Source organism: Lontra canadensis, unplaced genomic scaffold (genome assembly GCF_010015895.1).
Source record: "Lontra canadensis isolate GAN:19392208 unplaced genomic scaffold, GSC_riverotter_1.0 scaffold60, whole genome shotgun sequence".
NCBI lineage: Eukaryota > Metazoa > Chordata > Mammalia > Carnivora > Mustelidae > Lontra > Lontra canadensis.
In genome coordinates, this window is record NW_022631054.1 from 3150845 (window position 1) to 3175811 (window position 24967).

At 44.1% G+C, this 24967-nt stretch overlaps 1 protein-coding gene and 1 pseudogene across 4 annotated transcripts in view; both read right to left on the minus strand.

Annotated features, from left to right (window-relative positions):
* Positions 1-24967, minus strand: part of KIAA0319L (KIAA0319 like) — an 88413-nt gene that overhangs the window by 13849 nt on the left and 49597 nt on the right. For 3 of the 4 annotated variants that reach the window (XM_032877218.1, XM_032877219.1, XM_032877217.1), the window contains exons 4-16: positions 24557-24803; positions 22108-22209; positions 19061-19158; positions 15744-15831; positions 13625-13717; positions 11530-11662; positions 8271-8499; positions 6654-6777; positions 5933-6065; positions 4040-4206; positions 2797-2948; positions 2154-2292; positions 281-440 (exon numbers count right to left, since the gene is read on the minus strand). In XM_032877218.1, the coding sequence (XP_032733109.1) occupies positions 281-440; positions 2154-2292; positions 2797-2948; positions 4040-4206; positions 5933-6065; positions 6654-6777; positions 8271-8499; positions 11530-11662; positions 13625-13717; positions 15744-15831; positions 19061-19158; positions 22108-22209; positions 24557-24803 (1865 nt within the window). The remainder of the gene's footprint in view (positions 1-280; positions 441-2153; positions 2293-2796; positions 2949-4039; positions 4207-5932; positions 6066-6653; positions 6778-8270; positions 8500-11529; positions 11663-13624; positions 13718-15743; positions 15832-19060; positions 19159-22107; positions 22210-24556; positions 24804-24967) is intronic. The other variant, XM_032877216.1, reaches the window with a different exon arrangement.
* On the minus strand, positions 16288-17127 carry LOC116879195 (annotated as a pseudogene).

Sequence of the window (24967 nt, forward strand, 5' to 3'; positions counted from 1 at the left end):
CAGTCTGTCAAATTCACCCTGTATTATGTTATATGCTTATTCTGATTGTCTTCCCTACTAGACTATGACCTGGTACCTGACACCCTGCTACAATATCTAATACTGAGTATGTGACCTGTGCTAGAAGAGACAAGTTCATTCAAGGAACAGAAACCATGAGCAGTTCTTGGTCAGAGAGCCCACCCTTCTCTATCTAACCACACTACTTCTCAGCTCAGTCGGGAAGCCCAGGGGGCCCCTGGTCTTGCCTTCTCACCCCACCACTCCATTGCCCAGCTACCTCTGCTCCGTGTATGGCTGAATCTTTTGCACAATGATGTCGGAATCCAGCACCCCCAGGAGGACCCCAATCTGGCGGATGAACATCCCTTTCAGCCTCTCAGTTAGCTGACTGACGTTGACATCCAAGATGATCTCCACCAGGTGGTTTTTCCTGGGATCTGGAAAGCACGTGGATCAGTCATGGCTTTGGAAGGAGGAGAGTGAACACAGACCTGCCACTGTGCATCCGTTCTGGCACAGGAGCGAAAGCAGTGAGCATTCGGGAATGCAACTGACCTCCTGCAAGCGGGAAGGGACTGGAATGAACTGCCAGTAATGCAATCGGGGGCTGGCGTGGAGAGATCTATGCCATCCTGACAACTACCACACGTGAGCTGGGCATGGGGCCATAGCAGGCAGACAAGAGGTGAAGGGAGTGGTGAAGGGAGTGGGGAAGAGAACACTTCCAGGTCTGGTCTAAAAGCTTCTGCCCTGGGGCGCCCGGGGTGGCTCAGTTGGTTAAGCGTCTGACTCTTGGTTTGGCTCAGGTCATGCTCTCAAGGTCACGAAGGCATCAGGCTCCCCACTCACTGGGGAATCTGCACAAAGGTTTCTCGCCCTCTACCCCTCCCCCCGCTCTCTCTCTCAAATAAATAAAATCTTTAATAATAATAATAATAAAAGCGTTTTCCCAGTTGACTTTGCTGAGCTCTCCAGGCTGAGTGGGGGATATCTACAATCTCTCCACAATCTGATTTTCAATGACTTGCTGTGCTTTGTCTACAACAATGGGAGGGAAAATGTTCATCTCAACAATCTTACTGATAATGGAAATGTATTAGCCCTACAGGTTTGAAGACAGTAAACACACAAAAAATCTGGGTGGTCAAGAAACAAGGACTTCCCTAGAGTAGTATCAGAGCACGATGTTCTTGTAACTCTAGAACTGGGAGACCACTATCCTTCATTTCTGATTGTGTCCTAGAGACTGCTCTGCACTTGGAAGTTAAAAGCGATTATTCAGAATACCTTATTCCCATAATTGGATGCACCATTTGCCTGTCCTGATGTATCATTTACATAATAAGTAGACTATCTGTGATCTGATTTTAAACACAGAAGAGACTTTATAGTGTCTTGGCTGTTGTCCTTCATAGAGGCAGGACAAGGACTAGAAGATCTGCCAAGATCCCTTCCCATCTAAGACATCTGTACATGAGCTTGGCCTATATAACAAAGAGTAGATTTAAAGTTAATACCTTCTCATCAGATGCTCAGGAATTTATAAAGCTCTACCCCACCTCACACTCACTCCTTCCCTAATACCAAATCAGCCTCAAAGCAAAATAAAAACACAGTTCTATTTAAGAAAGAAATTTTATTTCTGCAAATCTGAAAAATGTAAAGGATACCAGTTACTTTACCTTCCCTGGGTTGTCAGATAAAGCCTGAGGCTCAACTTATAAAAATAAATTGTTTTCTGCAGCTGGGTGGTGATGAGACATCATGACTCAAGTTATTCCTGTGCTCAGATTCCCGAAGCACCCAGAGCCCTCTCTCATCCATCACAGGGACAGGAAGGAGTGCTGGACCAGGGACATGAGAGCCTGGCTCTGACACAACTGTTGTGTGACACTGAGCAAGCCCTGCCCTCTGGGAGTCTCAGTTTCTCCATCGGAGATGGGGGGGTGGGGCAGGGGTCCATAATCCTGCGTGGGGAGGAGGGGTACTGTTGAAACAGTCTCCAAGGATTTTTCAGCTCAGGATTTCTCGAGTGTTTAGAAGCTGGCTTTGCCACCTTTCTGTCCTCACTGGGGGAAAGGGGCCCAGGTCCGAGGTCCTGCTGGGCTAGGCCAGCACTCCCAGCCAGTCCCAGTGCTAAATGAACTCACCAGGCTTCACCTCCACGGTAGTCCGATCCATGTCACTCTCCCCCTTCGCATCAGTCACGTGCAGGTGAAATGTGTAGGTGCCCTCAACCAGGTTCGAAAGAAAGAGGATTGGGTGGTGGTCAGAGTGATTTAGCACCTCCTGTGGGGTTGAACAACACTGGCTACACTGAAGGGCAAAACCAGACTCCTTTTGTGGGGTTGGGTGCTATTTCTGTTAAGCTCCCTCTGGGCAGCTCCTGCTTTGTAAGAGCTTTGCAGCCCACAGATGCAAGATTAGGGCGTCCTATTCAGCTCAGGTCCTGATCCTAGGTTCCTGGGACTGAGCCCCGCATCAGGCTCTCTGCTCAGCGGGGAGCCTGCTTCTCCCCCCTCTCTCTGCCTGCCTCTCTGCCTACTTGTGATCTCTCTGTCAAATAAATAAATAAATAATCTTCAAAAAAAAAAAAAAAAAAGATTAGGGCATCCTACCTTGCAGAGCAATGCTAGGCAAATCATTTGGGTCCCCTGAATTTCAGAGGGCAATCCAGGTTTGACATAAGAGACCCCCCGCCATGTTGAAACAGATCCTGGAATGTTTGGCTCAGCCTCCTCTCCCCATCTCATCACCTTGACCCTGTTTAGCTCTCTGGTTCCTGACACTTACCCCTGCCGCTGGGCTCCCTTCATCTCGGGTCCAGAGGTAGCTGACTATTCCCTTGTCATCTGAGGACTTGGAGCCATCCAGCTCTGCTGTGTCCGTGGGCAAGGTAATCACTACATTCCCAGTTATCTTGGCTACAGGTGGTTTGTTCATTTCTAACCAAAGAGATATCAGTGAAATAACATTCTGGAAAAGAAAGAATGCTTCTTCATGATGCTTAGGGGGAAATTAACATCGAAAGTATCTGAAATGGAGAAAACGATCATAAGCACCTATCCATGCCAGCACCTAACAGCAGAGCGGGGGGTTTTTTGACAATGAACTAACTTTCAATTAGTTGGGGGTTAGGACCCAGTGAAGACCAGGCTTCGGTTCCCCTCTCTGCATGGTAATAAAACCCAGCCCAGTGAAATGTTCTTCTGACATCGTCGAGCAGAGAGAGCTGAGTCTTCTCCTGGGTCCTCCTAGCAGCTTCCCTGAAAGGGTTCCATATGTCTCCTCGGGAAGCATGTGGTGACTAGAGACAGAGACCCCAACTGAGCTAAAAAGCCTTACACTTTAGATTTCATGTAGCTGATACCACACATTCTCTTCAAAATATGACCTAAAAATGTTATTTTTTCAACATCTTCTTTTATTCCTTTACACTCTAACAGAAAGAGGGGGGGAAAAAAGGATCTCTCTTCTCCTGGGCACCCCCTGCAGCCTTGTTTACTCAGGTGTGCAGTCTCTAGCCGCTGAGCGTGGACACCCTAGCAGGAGTGACCCTCGTGCCTCCCGTCCACTTATAGCCCTCCCCCAGGGCCATCGCCGGTCTGGGCCTGCAAACCTCAGCAAAGCCAGAGACTCCTGCCTCGTGCTGGCAGCTGGTCCACAGGCTCACAGAGGAGCACAGGGGAACTACAGAGCATGAAAGTCATTCTAAGGCCTGACAGCAGGTGTCCCTGCAGCCAGCAGGAGAACCACAGAAACCCCAGGGCTTAGCAGTGGAGGCAAAATAAAAACGCAAAGGAAAAAAAAACAAATTCTTTCCCTATTCAACTGAGAAGGAAGGTGGGGGACAAGAAGTTAAAATTCCCCTTGCATTCACTCCCAATTAAAGGCCGTTTTAGAAGCACGTAACAGCCGCCCTTCTCCCCCGTTTACCCACGCCTCACCTCTGGTCAACTTCTGCTGCCAAAAAAGGAGAAGCCCGATTCCTCAGATATCTGACCCAGACTGCACCCACCCAAGGGCAGGGAGGTACCTTCTTTGACAATGACATTCACAGAACTTTGGCTTTGCAGGTTTCTCTCATCTTTGACAGTCAAGGTGAACACATAGGTTCCGACTTGGAGCCCTGTCACAGTGGCGACACTGCTGTTGGCATTCTCAAGCTGCACGCCATCAGGTCCCCTGGACAAAGACAGAAACCAGAGGGTGGAGTTGTACCTGTCGGCTATTCTCCTGTCCCTGACTCAGCAGGAGCAGACAATTACTGCCTCAGCTGAGACACGAACGACTGTTTCCCAGCCCTTGAGAGGGCATGTTTAAAAATATTCCATTTGGACAGAGTGTCATTTGGCCCCAAAATACAGGCTTCCCTGCTGATCAGAAAACTCCATTCACCAGCTTTCAAACATGTCTGGCTTTATCCTTTCTAGGAGTTTCTAGAACATTCAAACTGTTTGCTGTTCCAGTTTATAAAGGGAAGAAAGTGATCTGAGCAGGTCTCTGATCAAAAGAATGATTTCAGAGTGATGTTTCTGAAAAGCATTTCTGGCCCAGTAGTTGGTTCAGCTCTTGCCAGCAAAGGAGCAAGATGCGTTTCTTAATCACATGCCAAACTCCCTCCTACTGAAAAGTCAAGGAAAGGAAATGGGCCAAGGCTGCAGAGGAACTCTCAGCAAAACCATCCTCATCTCAGCAGCTCTAAAGCCAAGCTCCCTGCAGCTCCTGGACAGTGGTCACAGAGGACCCCCGGACACCCTGCAGCCTTCCTCCTCCCCTGTGGCCTCACACAGCAGCCTGCAGCCAGGGAGTGAGCTCTGTGCCAACATCCAGGCACAGCTCTACACATTCCAAGGAGCAGAATGCCCCAGAGTTTTCCTTAAAATTAAAGGATGACAAGAGAAATCTGCAGTCTCCCAGGTTTTGCTTTGTTTTGCTGATTAAATCTATAATCTCTGGCCCTAGTCATCCCTCCGAAGCAGATTCTCCTCCAAGAAGCTACTCTCAGCATTAGTTCTGCTGTAGGCACTAGTGAAACTCAGCTGAAGGTTTATCAGCTATGTCTTCAACAGTTATAATTCAAACACACTGGGCTGAGGAAGACTTGGTTCTCCATAAGAGATAAGAGCCGAGGAAAAGAATTTCTAAAATCCAACTCAGCAATCGTTAAGTCAAGTCCCTTCTACAGTCAAGTTATAGCCCCTTCCTACCCATTTCTAATGCCCTCATCAAAAACGAAAATAAAACGAACTCAGTCTGTCCTGTCGTTGGTACCTTTGGAAACTAAGAATGCTTTTAACTCTTCCTTAGAATTCTTTTGCTTCCCGTGGGATCCTGCATACAATCTGAGTTCCATTTGTTATGGCTTAAAGGAGCTGAAAGAAACTGAGAACCAGAAACGGTTCGATTAGGTAATTCCAGTTTAATTAGTATTATTTTGGTTAGTGCCTTTGGCCTCTCACTAACATAATTCGTAAATGGTGTCTTTAAGGAAATGATACCAGAGCAATGTTTTCATTGTGCAGATGAATTTTCAATTCTCTGTAATAGCTTTTCTGCCCCATCCCCACTGCCAGCCTTACCCAGTTAATTTTAAGCAATGGTATTTTTCTGCTCCATTACCCCCTTCCATCCTGCCTCTCAAGTGTAATTAAACTGTGCATTTCGGCAGATGGATTGTACCTGTAAAAGCACCAGGACCACAAAGTACTAACTGGAGACTAGCTGATGGCAAGCATTGTTTTTTTTTTTTACAACAATTATTTTCTGTCATTATCTTAGAGTTGAAGTTTAGGACTGCTAACGTTTCTTTCTCAGTCATCCCCCTTGGATAAGCCAGCAAGAGCAAGTGAACTCTTAAACACAAGTAAGTCCTTGCTTTCAAAGGCCTGCAGACGTTGCAGCATAAAGGTTTCGCGTCAGTACTCACTGTGTTTTCTCCCAGAGATAGGAGATAATTTTCTGGTCGTCAGAGCTTTTGCCGCCATCCAGGGTTGTGCTGTCCACCGGAAGGGTCAGCTCTTTATCCGGGCCTGCGTCTGCCTGTGGAGGCTTGTTGTTTTCTAGAAGACAGAGACAGAGAGGTCAAAAGCAGGCGGTTCAGCTGGGAAAGGAGAGGAACTAACAGGGACATATGTTCTGGAAGACATGAGAACTCTGCCTCTCTGCCCACAAAACCATCAGAGACTGTGGGTCAGGGAGAGCACAATGAAGAATGTTAAGACTGAACCCTTTTTATAAGAACACAGCGGAATGTAATGAAGTTGTCACGCCATGCTACATTTGAGACTCGATGCTCTGGGTGTTCAGAAGAGAGGGTCTGAGTGATAAGGTAGGGCTTTCTGGAAGAAGTGGGCTTTAAGCTGTCCCTTAAAGGCCATGGGAGGGTTTGGGATAACAAAACTCTATCTGCTAAGTCCCCTTGAAAGCACAATAACCAGCCATGGGCAAGACCGCAGCTGAGGTTGTGAAGTCCTGTCTCTCTCTACCTCTGAAGCAAGCACTCAAAATGGACAACCACAGTTGCCAGTGACCCGCGGACTGCCACCTCCCACTCCAGCATCGTAGAGCTCAGAACCCAGACCCTCTTGTCCCGCACAGTACAAAGGGTCGGCCTGCAGAAGGGCCTGCACGATAAGGCTAGAACTTACCAGGCTGCACGATGACAGTCACCTGGGTGGTAGCCTGCTGTCCAATGGTGTCCGTCACTGTGAGCTGGTAAGTGTAGTCTCCTTCTTGCATGGCAGAGAGCTGCAGGGTTGGGGTTCTAACCCCCTGCATATATAAATACAGACAAGTGGGACAGCAGACTCCCAGAATCACAACATCACACAAGTCCTACTCCAGCCTAAATGATGCACCTAGTTTTCTAGAGCTAGTGCGCGTGGCATCAGACACTGTGGGACATCCTGTTAAAAGTAAAGGGCTCCCCTTTCAAGGGGACAACCTTCCCTGACAGCAGCAGTTTCAAATAAAGTCCGAGTTCTCACAAGGGAGAGGAGGACAGGAAAACGTGCAGAGATAACCAAGTTCGGTCTTTATGACCCAAGCCAGAAAGGAGGCCAGGAGTGTAGAATAAAATAACACACTTTTAAAAACCATGTTCTTCCTGCTGAGGCCACTCAGTGAGCTTAACCCAGCTGCCTGAGTAGCACATGGCAGCAACGGCCGACGCTGCGCCGTCACCAGCCGGGCTGTGTGGATTCTGCAGCAGAAGAGAAACCGAACAGGGTATCTAACAAAAGCCGGGTGAAATGTGAGCTTTAAGTCAGGCCTCCAATTTGGAAACACAGAGTGTCAGAAGGAACATTATACACAATTTAGGGCAAACTTCCAAGGCAGGAACTTCCTCTAGAACAGTGGACAAAACTTGACAGCCTCTGGGCAGAATCCAGCGTGCAGACATTTTGTTTGGTCTGCAGTGTCTTAAAAGCTGGAAATTTTCTTTTTCTCTTTTTTTGAAGATTTTATTTTTAAGTAATTGTTATACCCAACATGGGGCTCAAACTCACTCAAACTCAAAAGAGTCACATGATCCTCTGAGCCGGCCAGGTGCCCCAAAAGTTGGAAATTTTTACATACAGGTCTAGATTTGTTTTTTCTTGGAAAGCTGGGCCCCTCTAGGAATACTGGGACCATATTTCCATGTGGCAACAACTCGCTGAGGCGCAGCTGACCACTTCAGTCAGGGGTTATGTTGTCTGGTTTGCCACAGGCCCTACTCAGTTTTATTTACTTACGTCACCTACGGGTCTAATCTCCTAAGTATGTCCATAGAGCCGACTGGGCTATGCCCACTTGTAGTAGAGCTCATTAAGATTTGAAACCTTGTATCATGATCTCAGGGTCATGGGATCAAGCCCCTGTCAGGCTCCATGCTGAGTGTGAAGCCTGCTTGAGATCCTCTCTCTCCCTCTGCCCCTCCTCCCTGCTCTCCCAGTACCCCGAACACATGAGTGCGCTCTCACCAAAAAAAAAAAAATCTGTACCCTTGTGGCTTCGGAGCAGTCTGGCTCTCTGGCATCATCCTAGAACACATCCTTTAATACTAAACATTAAAGACAAAGGTTTTGGTAATGTGTTCCTTAAAGACTCCTTAAATTTTCTAGGTTTTTTTTTTTTTTTTTTTTTAATTCTAGTGTTCAGTGTTCTATATCAATCTGGCTTTGGTCATTAAAATGGGAGCAAAAATAAGCCTCATGAGGGCAACCCAGTCCAGCAGCTGTAATTCTCCTGGGCAAGAACAGACGGAAGCCATTCCCTCCTACCTGCATCTCCACCACTTTCCCCTTGCTGCTTGGGCTGAGTGACCACTCAAAGCTGGTGATGCCGTGGTCGTCAGTGCTCTGGTTCCCAAAGAGGGTGATGGAGTTCTGGGGCAGGGTGATCACTTGGTTGGGGCCTGCGTTGGCCACAGGGGGGTAATCCACCGCTTTGTTCACCGTCAGACTTGCAGTGGTAGAGCTGCTTGCTCCGTCAGAGTCCACCACCGTCAAGCTAGCAGGGCAGAGAAAGGAGTGCAATCAGGGACAGGCTGAAGGAAGAGGCAGCGATCTGAGAGGACTGAAAAATCGAGGCTAAGAAACACCAAGGCAGCAGGGGTACCAAATGGTTACCAATTCTTTATCCATTCTTCTCGGACAGGCAGACTACAACTAAATGCTCACCCTGACCGAGCGCCAGGCACTGTTCCAAGTGCTTCCTATCTCCTTAAATCCTCACAATGGCTCCATAAAGCACGACCCTCATTTTACTCCTTACATATATGAGGAGACTAAGGCACAGAGAGGTAACTTGCCCAAGCTTGAGTGGAGTCAGAATGCGAATCCAGGCACTACATCGCCAGCACCGTTCTGCTCTGCCACCTACACGTGTCCGTGTGCTGGGACCTTCACAGGCACTGTCTGCCCTGGCCCTCCCAACAATCGTATGAAGTAGGCGTCCTCCATCTCCCTGGACAGGAAGCTGACAGAGGCTACGTCACCTGCCCAGGGCTACACAATGAGCCAAGATGCAAGCCCAGTTCTCTGACTCCAAAGCCCAGAAACCAAGTTTTAAGCGTAGATAATCCCTGGCCCCAAAGCCGCGGGGATCAAAGGTGGCCCCAAATAGAGCAAGAACGGACTGCGGCCCGCTCTCCTCCTGCCATCCTGCCTCAGCCATGCACACATCGCAAGAAGGGATGCCCTGGGCAGACAGCCCCTGGGATGGACCAGGAGGGCCGGCTCCGGTAAGACAGGAGCCCGAGATGCAAATGAATTCTCCTACGCAACAGCCCCACAGCTTGTGCCAGTGTGAAACAGGATTTGCAAGAGGAAAAAAAAAATGTTCATTTATAAGAGCAGGCTTTTACCTAAATGATGCCTTCCAGCTGAACAGCCTAAAGCTTCTCTTGCCACCTCAAAATGTGAGCATAAGCAAGCAAGGAGGTTTGGGTTCCTTCCATTTTGCTGACAGAAAGAGGAAAAGCATAGAAAAGACATGTCGTTTGTTTAAATCTCACCACCAGCCACAGACAGAGCCAGACATCTGTGGGGCTGCATCCCACAGTCTCACCTTTTACCTAGGGCCTAAAGGGGATTTGGGGGATTTTATGCTTTAGAGAAAGAAAACGAAAACATCAGACACACAGACATGTGCAAATCAGCAAATATCTGCAGAAAAATCCACAAAAATTTTCCTCTTTTTCCATTTTCCATGTTGTTTTCAGTTTTTTTGTTTTTGTTTTTGTTTTTTTAACATATCCTATTTGTCTCCTATTTCAGAGCAAAAGCAAATTATAGACAAATGGCAAGATGGCAGCTGCCCGTTTACTCTTTCACCTCAGTCCCAGGCTTGCCTGCGAGAATCCTGGACCCGATGAGCAGCCGACCACAGGGCTGGGGAGAGAGGCCACTGCCATGTCAAAGGAGGAGAGAAGGAAAGGTGATTGGAACCAAACAGACTGGATCTTAATGCTAATCAAATCCAGTCCCATCATTTCATAAATTGAAATTGACAGAAAAGAAGAATCACTCCCAATACCGCATCCGCCCAAACACTATGATTGAAAGTGCAGACTCAAGTCATGCTGCCTGTGTGACCTTGGGCAAGTTACTTAACCTCTCTGTGCCTAAATTTCCTAATCTACAAAATAATAGTAATTATAATACTTGGTATAGGATTAAATGAGCCACTGCCTGCACAGAGCTCATAACAGTATTAAACACAAAGTAAGTGTTCCAGAAGCAGGAACTATTATTATTACTTTTTTTAAAAAGGATCAGCCTGGCCTAAGCTAAATTTCTTAAGTGTTAGAACTCCTATATTAGAAATCGAAGGTAAAAACCAACTCACGTTTCCATTTTAAGCCAATGAGAAGGCTCTAACCTTGTGGAATGGCAGCTGCCTTTCATTCATCTGAAGTCTTAAGTCAGTAAGAGTGCTGCTAAGTCATATTTATTTACAGGGCAGATGCTGTTCTAGGACCTGTCACTGTGTCTCTGGTGGTGTCAAAACCTGGTAAACTACAGACCCAGTGGGGAAGAGAGACGCCCACGAATAAACTGTTGCACCACAGAGATAGTTCGGGTGCGACAGTTCCGGGAGAGACATGTTCCCTCCTCTCGGAGGAACCTCAGGAGGGTCTACTCTGCCTCACAGAAAACTGAGTAGGTCCTTAAGGATGGGCAGAACTCTGATGGACTGAGAAGAGCATTCAAGGAAGCATGAACAAAATATGTAAGGTCAGGTCAAGGAGTGGAACAGAGCGAGTCCGGACTTGGTTACAGAATCTGTACTTCGGTTCTAGCTGAAATGTGTGACCTCAGAGAAGTTAGTAAATACACCGAGCCTCATTTTTCTCAGCTGTAAAATGAATTTAATATCACGTACATACAGTGTTTTATGATACTCACATACAAGTGCTCTGTAACAGACAAGGAGTTTTGCAAACCTAAATAGGACTACTCTAGAGTCAGCTCACACTCTTACTAATCACATCCTAGAATGTCAACACGAATTCCCAGGACTATCTTTGAACCAAATTCTCTAAAAACCCCAACAGAAAAAGATCCCACAAATCATACTGAAATAAACCACTAGTCCAAAGTAAAGATTTTGAGATCTTGAGGAAGCATTTACCAAAGGGAAGAGACGAGATGGAAATGGGTTCCTTCTAGATTTTTCCTGAGAAAAGGCACAGGAAGATAGGCCCTTTCACTTAATGACAGAAATCCCAAAAAAATGGGGATCTGCCAGGCACAGCTTTGGGAATGGTTAACTGTGGTGGGTCCTGATCTACTATGCAAGGCCCGTTGCCCTCATCACTGTTGTGACCACAGCCACCAATAGGACTCAGAGAACTAATGGAACCAAAGGTTCTATCGCTTCTCGGCCTTTTGGCTAAGATCAAGTGTGGAACCAAAGGCTCTATCATCAACCAAGTCTATAATGACTTTGATATCTGGTCAGAGTTACTTCTAGAAGAATGTAAAACCCACAAGGGAAAAACATAGCCTAAGGGAAACTTGAAGGGTCCTAATTTACCTGAAAGTGTAGTTCCCAGGGACGAGCTTACTTAGTTTTAATATGGCCGTGTCTTCTGAAATCTTCTCTTCTCTCAGAGGTCCCTTAAGCTCCTCCCAATGGTATTGGACGATTTTATCATCATCAGTGCTTTCTTGACCATAAAGAAACATCAGTTACAACACGAGAGCGCTGGGTCTCAGCACTTACCCAGCTTACACAAACCAGGGCAACTACCAGAGATGTAAGGCTAGGAAAACTTCATGAAAGGACAGACTATCTCTCCAGACTGTTTCTCCCCTAGGAATATTGGGTCATTCTGCCTCGCTATGAATATTCCACTGTGTAGTTTTCCAAGGACCCCAACACAGGCAAACTCTGGTTAAAATGCTACTGTATGAAAAAAGGAAAATCAAAAATTCTTAAACACGTGAAAAGATAAAACCTTACCTAAAATAAAAGAAACGCAAATTTAAATTACACTTCAGATACTGTTTTTTTTTAACCTACCTGCTTGGTGAGGCCAAAGTTTCAGAACACACTCTGTGGGTACAGGTGCGGAGCAAACCCTCTCCTAAGTCGAGGTGGAAGCCCACGCTCGTACCCTCTCCATAAACAGCAACCTAGCAAAACTGGTCTTTGCCCCTGCAATTCCTCTTTGAGGAATTTATCCTACAGATTCATCTGCACATGTGTTAAATGTCACGCTTACAAGATTATTCATGGCAACATTCTCTGTAGCAGCAAAGGACCAAAAATAATCTAACTGGTCATCAATAGAGACTGACTGAAGCCAAGGATATAGCCACATGGGGACATACACAGCCATTCAACGGAAGGCTGTGCAATCCATCAGAGAAAGAAAACAAAACTATTTCATGGATTGGTTCAGAGAAATTCTTCGACATAGAGACACAAGCACGGTACACAACAACGTGTACTCTGTGTTATGGTAAAGACTACATACATATTTTCTTACCTATGCAGAGACTATCTCTAGAAAGAAACATAAAATAATACCATTGACTGGAGGACAACTGGCTAGCCGGGAGATGGGAGTGGCGGTGATTGTCTCCGCTGTACACTCTTACACATTATTTAACTTTGACCTATTCACCAATACCAGTAAAATGGGGCCAGTGACCCTTTTTGCCGCTCTCACAAATGCTTCTCCCTGTTCTCTCTTCTCTCTTGTCCTGCTATTCTTCCACCCTCCTCTTCTTGCCAGTTCCCTCTACGTAAAATGTCGCACCTCGCTGGAGATTCCTCTGCTAGAACAGTACTGCCTTGCCCATTAGGGTGACTGTTGGCAAGACAATCAGGGTAGCAGGGCCTTACTAGGCCGCCAAGGGGACCAAGTAAATACTGCTCAGATGACAGGCCTGAACCCCCCTGCATGCATAGCCAGCCTCAGTGGCAAATACCCACAAGTCTTCTCACGTCACCCATCAGGGGATGCTATTCCGAAGGGTGAAATGTTCACGAGCCCAGTCGGGGCACGGAGCATGTTCTGGGAGTCTCTCCGGGAGGAGGCTGACAAGAATCCAGTCAGCCTTGCACGCTGGGGGAGGGCTCCCAGCCGAGACCCTCACTTACTTATCTTGCACAAGAGGAAGGAGCTTTGTTTCTATAGATGAGAATGGTGACTCTATCTAAGTAAATTTGAAAACAAGCAAGTTTCATACAAAATAATGCTAAACATCTGCAAAATCCCATTTTCTTACCATCTCAAAAGAGCAGAAATATTACTTCAAACAAGTCACATGGGGTTTTTAAATAAGGTCTGTCCAGTTTTTACTTCCTAATCAGTTGCTTGAGATGGGTAGTCTTCCCATAACATGGTCAAGAAGATGGGCCTAACCAGAATATTGACACAGGTGGCACCAAATCTTCTTCCCTTTTTTTTTTTTTCAAAGTGGGCTCCACACCCAGCAGGGAGCCCAACACAGGGCCTGAACTCACAACCCTGAGATCAAGACCTGAGCTGAGATCAAGAGCTGGGCACTTAACCAACTGAGCGACCCAGGTACCTCTGGCCCCAAATCTTCCATAGCGTTTTCTACCACAGTTCACAGTGAATGCTCCTCTAAGACATCATGCCTAGATAAGTACTCACGGCTGCCATCAATGACTGTAGAAGTGGTTGGCAGAGAGATCTCCTGGAACTGTGGTGATACGATGGCAACAGGAGGCTGATTCTTCCGGGGCTCTGCAAGAAAACAATGCAGAAAACACTGGAAGAGGAGCTTTTTAAAAAAAAAATTAGCCGTTCTTATTTATTCAATTTTTTAAAGACTTTATTTACTCATTTGACAGAGAGAGAGAGAGAGTGAGCACGCACAAGCAGGGGGAGCAGGAGAAGGAGGACCAGGCTCTCCACTGAACAGGGAGCCCAATGTGGGGCTCAGTCCCAGGACCCTGGGATCACGACCTGAGCTGAAGGCAGAGGTTTGTTTTTGTTTTTAAAGATTTTATTTATTTATTTGACAGAGAGAGAGATCGCAAGTAGGAAGAGAGGCAGGCAGAGAGAGAGGAGGAAGCAGGCTCCCCGCTGAGCAGAGAGCCCCATGTGAGGCTCGCTCCCAGGACCCTGAGATCATGACCTGAGCCAAAGGCAGAGGCTTAACCCACTGAGCCACCCAGGCACCCCTGAAGGCAGATGTTTAACCAACTGAGCCACCAGGTGTTTTGTTTTCAGTTTTTTTGGTAAAGATTTTATTTATTTATTTATGCGAAAGAGAGCACAAGCAGGGGGAGTGGCAGGGAGAGGGAGAAGCAGGCTCCCACTGAGCAGAGAGCCCGACATAGGGCTCAATCCCAGCACCCTGGGATCATGGAAGAGGGCCTTTATAAATTATAGGAGGAGCAGGCCTATGTGGGTGAATTATAAATTAGTTTCCATTACATAACTGATGGGTGCAGCATCACCGAATGGAAAGTTAAACATCAGGTTACCACTCCAGCATAAGACACATGGAAGCATCAGAGCTCTTCCAAACTTGACTACTCCTAAGACTGTGCCTAGTGCATGCTTTCAATGCTCACGTGCTATCTTGTTCATGACAAGGACTACAGTGGCACAAGCTGAGTAGAGGAGGACAACAAACAAGCTTAGGACAACAAACAAGCTTTGCACAACAAGGGCTTTGACAAACTATCCCTTGGCACAGACTATGCTGAAAAGAGAACGGATGATTTCCCAGTCATCCCTAAGCTGATTGTGTCTAGGCCGGAGTGATGGCAGGGTCAAAAACTGCTCGGTCTACCCAAATGACTACGAGCTACAAACCCAGTGGCCTTTTCTTTGAGAGAAAAATCCAACAGTCTTTATGTTAAACACATTTTTAGGAAGGTGAAAGGATTACCTTGACTACAGAGTTCAAGGAGCAAATAGAAAATCTATTACCAACAAAGATAGAAAACAGTATTAAGAATTTGTGCCAATGTATATATCACTCTCCAATTTGCCCCAAATTTCCCTAGAAGTGTAAAACAAGATACTTTGTTATTGCACTGTAATTTACCAATGGTGGATCACTTAAAAAGGATGACAGGATTTGCTTTCCAAGGTGAAAAAAGACTAGCAGGGTTTAAATGAGGAATTCTGTGTACAAAACCCATATCTGGAAAGAGATCAGAAAGAACCAGTCATTTGGCTGGTTCTCATTCACATGCCTCTCCCAGGCTCCTGGCTTTCTTGTGTCTCTTAATCACAACACATGGTCCTCTGTCAGCATGACCTACTTGGAGAAGCAGTTCTCAGACAGAGGCTACTGCTCGGGCCATACTGTACTGGGGGCCATGTGACTAATACTCCTCTGCCCAGCCAAATGTTCCAACTAGAACTGAAGTATATACTCTGCCACCCTAACCTTTTTTTGTGTGTTTGTTTTAAGATTATTTATTTATTTATTTGACAGACAGATCACAAGTAGACAGAGAGGCAGGCAGATAGAGAGGAGGAAGCAGACTCCCTGCTGAGCAGAGAGCCCAATGTGGGGCTTGATCCCAGGACCCTGGGATCATGACCTGAGCCGAAGGCAGAGGCTTTAACCCACTGAGCCACCCAGGCACCCCTGACCCTAACCTTTTACTACACTGAACTAGGAACTGCCCAATGAATACATTAAAAAAAAGAACAACAATGGGAATTAAAAACCCTTCAAGTCAAATCTGTCTTTGGGAATCCTGCAGAAAAAGCAATGGAGACTCAGCCAGGGCTGGGAAATTCATACCTGGTTTTACTGTCACGTTCACATAGCCTTCCCCATGGGCATTTTGACCGTCTACAATCACTTTGAATTCATATAAGCCTGGAGTAAGCTGCAGAAGTGAGAGAAGATCTTTTAGACAACCAAAAGGGCAGCCATTCTATGTAAAATAACACATGTATCTGAACTTCCCATGCTGATGCTGCACTCCTGCATAGTTTCCAAAATGGAGAGAGTAAACCAGCTGAGGAGATGAAACAATGAATTATAAACTAAAAAACCATAGCTTTTAATGTGAATCTTATTACTAGCTGACTCTAGAACAACAAAAGGGAATTCAATATCTCTGTACTCCCATTTTCTTTTCAGAAGAACATTAAGGGCCCAACCATTCTATTTCATAGAGTTATGAAATTAAAATAATCATCTCTGCAAAGAAAATCATTTTGTAAAAATACCAAATAGCTCCCAAATATCTGAATATTTTCCCCTTCTGATTTCCACTAACTATATAAACATAATATAAAAGAAAGAAAATCACCCACAATCCCACTGTCCTAACACACCAGTTAATCCTATTTCTCTTACTTTCTTCCAGTCCTTGACCACATACAAAGAATGGCTTTTAAATAGTTCATTTGTTCAGCAAACATTTATTGAGAGCCAATTAGATGCTGGACATTATCCTAGGCTTGCGGTTTGGAGAGGAGTAAGATGAGACCACTACCTCTAGGAACTCGACTTTCAAGCTCCAGTTAGAATCAAGGTGTGCATCAAGCTTTTTGTTGTTGGTGTTAGTTCTTGTCTTTTATTAACCCATACACAAGTACTCTGGTCTTCTGGTTTGTTGAAGCAGTAAGTCAGACAATATCTACCACAAGAATGCCTGTCAGAGTGGCCAGCCGTAAAAACTCCAGCATCGCATTCATCTGAAGGGCACTCCCGATGATGGTGACTGGTTTTGCCATTCTCATCCACCTTCTGGTATTTCAGGACAGCTGGCTTAACCTTCTTTCTCTTATGCTTATTCTCCTTGGGAGTGCTGCAAGACTCCTTCTTTCTTTAGCCCCACCACGAAGTTTCAACACAAGATGAAGAGGGGCCTCCTTTTGAATGCTGTAGTCACACAAAGTCCATCCACCTTCCAGTTGCTTGCCAGCAAAGATCAGTCTCTGCTGATCAGGAGGAATTCCTGGATCTTAGCCTTTATGTTCTCTACTCTGAGGATTCAACCTCAAGAGTGATGGTCTTCCCTGTAAACGTTTTCACAAAAATCTGCATCTTGGCGGCAGTCCCACTGCAGATGGCAGATCAGAAAGAAAAACCTGCATCAAGCTTTTTATTATTCTCTCTTCTGTTCATTTACCATAAGCACCTTCCCCCATTATAACAGTCTTTTTAATGGTCACTTCCAATGCTGCAGAATAATGCATGAGTACACGTGTCATATCATACAAGCGTTCCACATTGTTGGCATCCAGGTTGTTTCCAGGCTTTTACTATTATAACCAATACTGTGATAAACATCTTTCAGATGAACGAAGTTCCTCCTTTCTTCCAAATGATCTTTGAGCAAATGCTAATTGACTAGTGTTTTTGATGTTTTTCTTCTTGGAAAGCTCTCATTCCTTGGCTTTCACTTCTCTCATTTCCTTCTATTTCTTCTTCCTTGCACACCTTTAATCACTGTGCTCCCAGGATTCCAACTGCACTCTACACACTCTGTCGGGATGATCTCATACATGACCATGACTTCAAATGTCATCTGTTTGAGGTTGGTGTGCAAATTTCTCTCTCTAGCACAGACTTGTGTCCTGATCTCTAGTCCCTGATTCTCAGCTACTTCACATGCACCTCAAACTCACTCTGTCTACAAATGATTTAATCATCTGCAAACCTCATCCAAACTTGCTCCTCTTTCTGTGTTCTTCATTTTAGTGAATATCACCACTGTTGTGCCAACATCTACCCAAATGCCTGAGCCAAAAGGCTAGAATGATCCTAGACTTCCCTTCCCCAACACCGCCACCCCATCACTTGATCACCAGGCCTTATCAAGTCAACCTCCATTATACTCCTGACATCCACTCACTTCTGTCCACTCACAATGCCATCACCTTAGATTTCAACCATCATAGCAAAGTTATTAAAAGCAAGAGCTTCAGGGATGGAAAGTTCCAGTTCAAACCTACCATTTAATAGCTTTGTGAACTTTGGCTAAATTACTTTATTTTTCTAATTTTTAGTTTTGTCATATAAAACAAATATTAGTATCTACATCTTGGGGTCAGTTAGTGCATAAAACAATTAGCACTGTGTCTGGCACATATTATGAGCTCAATAGTGGTCTTTAAGTTTTGTTTTTCAACCCAGGCTATCACCATCTCACACCTACATCTTTCAAAAGATTCTCAATTGGCTTCCCCAGTTTGAGTCTTATTTGCAGTCAGGGTAAGCTTTCTAAACTGAAAACCTGAACTAGTCTTTCTGTTGTCTAAAACCTTTCAAAGGGTCCATATTCCCTGTGCATAAGATTCATAGTCTTCACTCTGCGACCCATGCATCTCTCCAACTTTGTGCCACTGCTCTTCTCATGCCAGAGGGTCTAAGTCATGCTGAACCACACAGAATTCCCTTTCTGCCACGTTTTCTGTTTGGCCCAGTGGACATTGCTTTCCCTGCATCAGCACTCCACCCTTTACCAAGAAAGTGAGTCACTGTCATGACCCCACTTGGTAAACTCTAAGAAATCAAACTCCCCAGGGCTCCAATACTCCGTGCACTGACCTAGTGCATCCCCTGTTATACTTGTCTGCTTCTGGCCAGTATCACTGGTGAGACTCTACTGTCCTTGAATGTGAAGATTTTGATCAATCCACTGGTAAATCCCCACCGCCTGACACATAACTAGTGTGCGATGAACAGTTGTTAAAGAAAAAAAGAATGAACGAATGAATGAGACTGCCAGGCTAAAGGATATGAACATTTTTATGGTTCCTAATAACTACACTGAATCCCAAAAAAGACTGAGCCAATTTACACAGTCTTGTGGCCACAAAAAACTTAGCTTATCTCCCAAATTCTAAAATCCTTATGTTACCCTTAAAAGCTGTTTAGTGTGTATTTTCAGCTATCACCACCATGCTTATAGTCTCCTCACCATAAATGAACATTTGAGAATCATACACTAACAAATACTGGATGTCAGCCAGACTTTTGGAGGATTCACTTCTGAAAGATCGTTCCTGATTTAAGTGTGAACAGAAAATTCTACATTCTACATTTTAGAAAATGGTCAGCACCTCTACCCCAGCCCTGCAAGTGAGAGGAAGCAAATTCACCTTGGACAGTTTGAGGATCTGAGAACGTTTCCCTTCCATCTCTCCACTGTAGTCTTTAGGATGAGTAATCAGCTGCCAGTTGTAGGTGTAGGTTTCTCCTATAGAAGGGCAGTTACAGAAATCATGAAAACACACACCCACACATAAAGAGGGCAGCCGCACAGCCTGCCAATAACAAATCTCTTCTAAATCTTGACAAGGCCTCAGTTTTTAAGATTCCGCCCCAGAGCCTACAGGAAACCAAACGTCTTGTTCAAAGAAAGGGAGGATTCTGCTGACTCAGCTACAGTCAGGGCTTCCTCCACCCTCTCCCAACAGTGCTCTCTCCTGCCCCACAGCCAGTCTCCCTTTGAAAGAGGCCAATCCTCCTTCCAGATACCAGGTTGCTCATGGTATGGCATCACAGTGAAAATACAAGCCCTATCAACCACTATAGATGAACTCACTGGGAACAAAGGCCATTTTCTTGCAAAACCTCTTTTGCAACAAAGAACAGCAATGACTTCTAAATAACATGGTTCAAAAATAGCTTTTTTACAGAGTGCTAACAATGCTTGTCTCACTGAGGTCATCACACCCTGGTGAGTTAAAAGAGCTACTTCATTCCTGCTGAGCTAAATAACACACTGCAGAAGATGGTAGGGGATGGCCCATTTAAAACAGGCCCCACTGAAATTAATTAAGATCAAATGAAGCATTAAATGGTCCTCATTTGTAGCTCAGACTGTATGACTGGGTAGGACAAGGACAGGATCCCGTTATCTAAATGGAATCCCACCCCCATGAAAGTGGTCTTAAATTTGGGGGGAAACGAAATTTGCATCTGATGAGGGACAAACGGGGTTGGGTATGAAGGCTTAGTTTATGTTACTACCCAGAAGGAAAATAAAAGGAAAAGAGAAGAAACCTCAAAAGCGTAACAGAGAATGGTCATCTCTTTCTTAGTTCATGAGTTCGAAAGTGAGTTAGCACATAGAATCGAATTCCAAGATAGCCTTCATCTGAAGACCAGATTTTATTTTATAAGCTTGAGATGCAAGATCTATCACTCTTCCTTCCTCCCCAAAAAACTAGCTTTGTGTTGGACAGTCATCATGCCTGGGCAGCTCTCACACATATATTCTGTGGAAGTCAGGTCAGGTGAGAAGCAGGAAAGCAGCGGCAGCCATGGGACTGGTGCTAAGAGATGACCTTCCAACTAAAGTTGGAAATTTTTCTTCCACACAGAAAACAGACTCACATTAGTTTGGGAACTGACAATTCTACAATATTTCAGGCTGGCTATGCAATTTCAAGAGAGGGCAATATTCCTAGGACAGAAAAGTTTGGGGGATGAATTATGCCTCACAGCCAAAAATTTACCCAAGGGTAGGAACAACTGATGACAGGCCTGCTAGACAGAATGCTGGTTTAAATGATTTAGGGCAGTGGTTTTCAAACCATGCCTCCAAACCCGAGAGCAATCCTGAGGGGTGCTTCAAGGTCTGCCACAGGAGATGAGGGGGAGGATGAGTGGGCAGAGCTGGTCCTGTTCACTTGTCCCCAGTCTGTGAAAGTTTGAAAACCATTCATCTCATGTATCTGGTAAAGGCTGAACAACCCGTGGAGAGGACAGTTGAAAGGAATCTCTTTCTCAACCCATGTGTCTTAGACTTCGTAAAAGTCTCCACTGTATTTTAACTACATTCCCTAAGCCCTCTTTAAATAGAACCCATGTCCTGATCTACAAGGTGACAGCAACTCACAGACATGTATATGCAAATAGGGGTTAGACAAGAAAATAAAGCAGAATCCAGTACTTTTCACAAAACAGTGGAGGCAACTGCAGCTCAAGGCAGTTCTCTCACCATCTTTAAAGGCCAGCAAGTTCAGTCACCTGAACTTACCACCAGAGGGAGTCCGGATAAAGCTTCTCTGGAGGAAGGTAGAATGAACGGATAAGGAAACCTCAATTTGAGGGCAGAAATATAGAATGAGGAGAGCATTTAGGTTCTGGAAAAGTACTTTTGCATAAATACACTAGTTGGTAATAGGCCTATTAGAAAGCAGGACTACTGTATAAGAAAGGTGTGGACCTAATCCTGAACCCTAAAGTATGGCATTCGATTTGACTAACCCTGTAATGAGAGTAGCATAAACCCAATGCAATTATTTTCCATCAAAGTATACCTCACTATGGAAGCATGTGTGTTTCTAAGCCAAATTTTGGTATTATTAATATATTAATATATATTTCAAAGGTGAAAGGGATGCTCATATTATAAAAGTTTTCTTAAATAATGAATGCAGCATCCCCTAATTTATGCATTTCATAGATCCCAATTTTATGTATCACATTGGGCCTGTCTTTTTTTTTTTAAGATTTTATTAATTAATTATTTTATTTATTTATTTGAGAGAGAGAGAACACAAGAGCACAAGTGGAGGGAGGGAGAGGGACAGTGGGGCTCAATCTCACTACCCTAAGATCACAATCTGGGCTGAAATCAAGAGTCAGACGCTTAACCAACCAAGTCACCCAGGAGCCCTGTCTTCCTTTTTTTTTTAAATGTCAAATCTCTATTAGCCATAGTCTTAAGTAACTCCTCTACAAGTTCTATCTCTGCTATTTACTAGTTGTTTGGACAAAATAAATAGGTTAACCTCAGTCTCAGGTTCTTCCTCTTTTAAAGGGGTATAATCCAACCTCCACTTAATGAGCATCACCTATATGCTAGGCACTGAGGCAGGTCCCTTATATACTGTTTCATTTTGCCCTTAAAGTAACTTTATGAAGTAGAAATTATTATCCTCATTTTACTGAAATAGAAATGCAAGCATAAAAATAATTTGCTTCAAATCATTCAGCTAATGTCTAGCTGAGCTGGGATCTGAACCCAGGCTTAACATCAAAGCCCATGATTTCAAACATTATATTATATTGTCTCTCACAACAGATAAACATTTGTGCCTGTTCTCACAGGACTGCTGCAATGAGTAAATGAGTTAAGGTATGTAAATATCATAAATTAAAACATTATCCAAATGTAACTAAGGGGATGTTTTACCTTTAAGTGGTTCTTGGAGAACATATGCATTTAACTGAACTTCATTCTTAGGCAGGGTAATCTGGACACTCTTTCCAGCAGATACCACCAGTTCCTTCATAACTGGAAACAAAGAAAAGAAACAGGAGATAAGAAATTAGAGCCAGACTACCTTATTCCTCTCCATCCTTTTGGGGCCAAATTTCTTTTATAAACAATATTCAGCTACTGCCTTTATTTCCTCATTATTTACCTACTCTCTAATCCCCTGAAATCTTATTCTGCCCCATTTTCCCACTGAGAAAGATCTTTTGAGGTCATCCACAAACAGCTCCTTAGCAAATCCAGTAACTGTTTCTCAACCCGCATCCTTTACCTCAGTGGCATCTAATACCGCTGACTGCCTCGATATTGAAACACTTGGATTATCATGACACCATATTATTCTACTTTTATTCCTTTGTCTCTGAGTTTTTCTCCACTGTATTTTAACTATAGTCTATCCATAAGCCCTCTTTATATAGTAATTTCCATCGAGTTCAATAATCAGAGTTCAACAGTATTTCAAGCATCATCTTTATGCTGATAAACAACTTTCTAATAAAATACATCTATAAAATTCCAAAAAGAAAAGCCAAATGTTGATCACAAAGACAGCCTTAATTTCGTTCTATTCCAATTGCTACAACCACAGACTTAGGTTATTCCAACAATCTTAACTGGTCTTCCCTCTGCCAGAACTCCCCACTCTAATCCATTCTGTCTTCCTAAAACACCCACCATCATTAGTTTTTCTAAAATACTCCCCCCACCATGTTACTCTCCTACTTAAGAATCCCCACTCCCATACCACATTCAAGGCCAACTGCCAACCTGGCATTAGAAAACCATTACCATCTGATCACACTACCTCACACTTCCTACCCAATTCTGCCTCTAATTATATTCATTTTCCTTCCTGTGCTCCATGGAAGACATGGTCTACATTTGGGGACTTTACTAATGCTATTTCCTTCAACTGGGATGTATGTTTTCTTTATTCTCAATCAGTACTTTGTTTCCAGCTTAAAGCCAGTCTTCTCTCCAAGAAATCTTCGCAGACCATTTCGGTTCAAACTTATCTACTTTCTGAATTAAGTACCTCAGCATTTTTGGAATACCCACGTTAGCTAATAGCTATATACAGTATATTTTCAGTATAGTCTTCACACTATTTCAATAGCTATTTCATATATGTCTGGGTTCTCAACCTTGGCATTACTGACGTTTTGGACCAGATAATTCTTTGTTGTGGGGGTGGGGGAAATTGTCCTGTGCACTGCATGACAGCTGGCAGGATCCCAGGCCTCCACCCACTAGGTGTCAGTAGCATGCCCAAAATGTTTGCAGGTTGTTGAGAACCACTACTATGTAAATTTTATTTCTCTGACAATAATTGTTATTTGGTATGAGATCTAGGAACTAGAGAGCTTAAAACAAACTAATGGCTGGTCCACTCATATTTCAAGACTGAGGGGTAAGAAGGACTTCCTAGACAATCATGAAATTTGAGATGTATCTGTCTGCTTAGGAACACTGCACTGAGGAAGAAATTAAATCTTCCTTATGGAAACTTCAACATTTAGACACCCTAGGAGGCTAAATAAGAATTCTCTGAAGTGAATTTCAAAAAAAAAAAAAAAAAGAAAGAAAGAAAGAAAGAAACCACCATACTCAGAAAGAGTATAATGGACAAAAATAGTGTTACTCAAACCCTTCAAAATCACATAAAAAATTACAGGCATTATGCCTGAACACAAAAATTATTTTAGTCCCTTCGGATTGAAACCCCCCAAATTTCATGTTATACTACCATGAAATAAGAGCCTAGGAAATAAAAAATCAGCAAAAATTCATTTTTTACTGGCTTTGCTTCACCCTGTTGCCTTTTTCAGGGGATAAAGATCAAGTTAGTTTCCTTGATTAACCACTTCCTCCTAATACCTTAGGACAGCACTCATGAAGGACAGACCTGTTGTTAAGGCAACACTCCTTATAAATCTCCTCCCTATGGATGGGTTGCTTTAAAAATAAAGATGCTGCCAAAATCAGAAAGACAAATATCTGACCTACAGTCAGCCATTCAGAAGGCAAATAGGTACAAAGATCCAACTTTCTTCCCATTGGCTTCTATTTGTTTGGTTCCTTGGATATTACTTCATCGAATCTTGTGCCTTTAAATTCCAGGCACAGTGGAATCTGGCTCTGGGAAAATGAGCCTCATTAATTCCCACAGGCTGGGGCCTGTTGAAAAAAGGATGGAGAGCCCCAAGTCCTATGATTACCGGAACAAAGACAGGATTATTTTTTCTCTAATCTACAGTCCTCAAAAGTCATGCCTCTCTCCTTTCCTTGCACCAAAGAGAACACTGTGATCAAATATGCTCTACTTTTCCATCCTATCTCCAAGGGCAGAAGCAAAGGGCCTCACCTGGGTATGGTGCTGAGGTGCTCTGGAAAGAGGCCTGGGGGTTAGGGGTAGCATAACTGTAGGAAGGAGCCACTGGCAGAGGGGTAGAAATCTGGATTTTCCCAAGGCTTTTTACTTGCTGAGTGCTAGGTGTAGTACCAGGATCCTCTGATGTCTCAGGTTGGACTGACACATTCTTTGACCAACCAGGAATCTCCGCAGCCAGGACGGGGGTTAAGGGACTGGAAATTATAACTGCCTTGTGGACCTAAAGAAATGCAAAAATTCATTTGAATAGGCAAAAGTTATACTTTTTTAGGTTATGTCTCATAAAATAATTGCAAGCTAAATGTTTTTATGAAAAATGCAAAAACTGACAAAAATATTAAAGGAACAAATCTCACCACCCAAACTAGTGTTAAAATGTTGTTA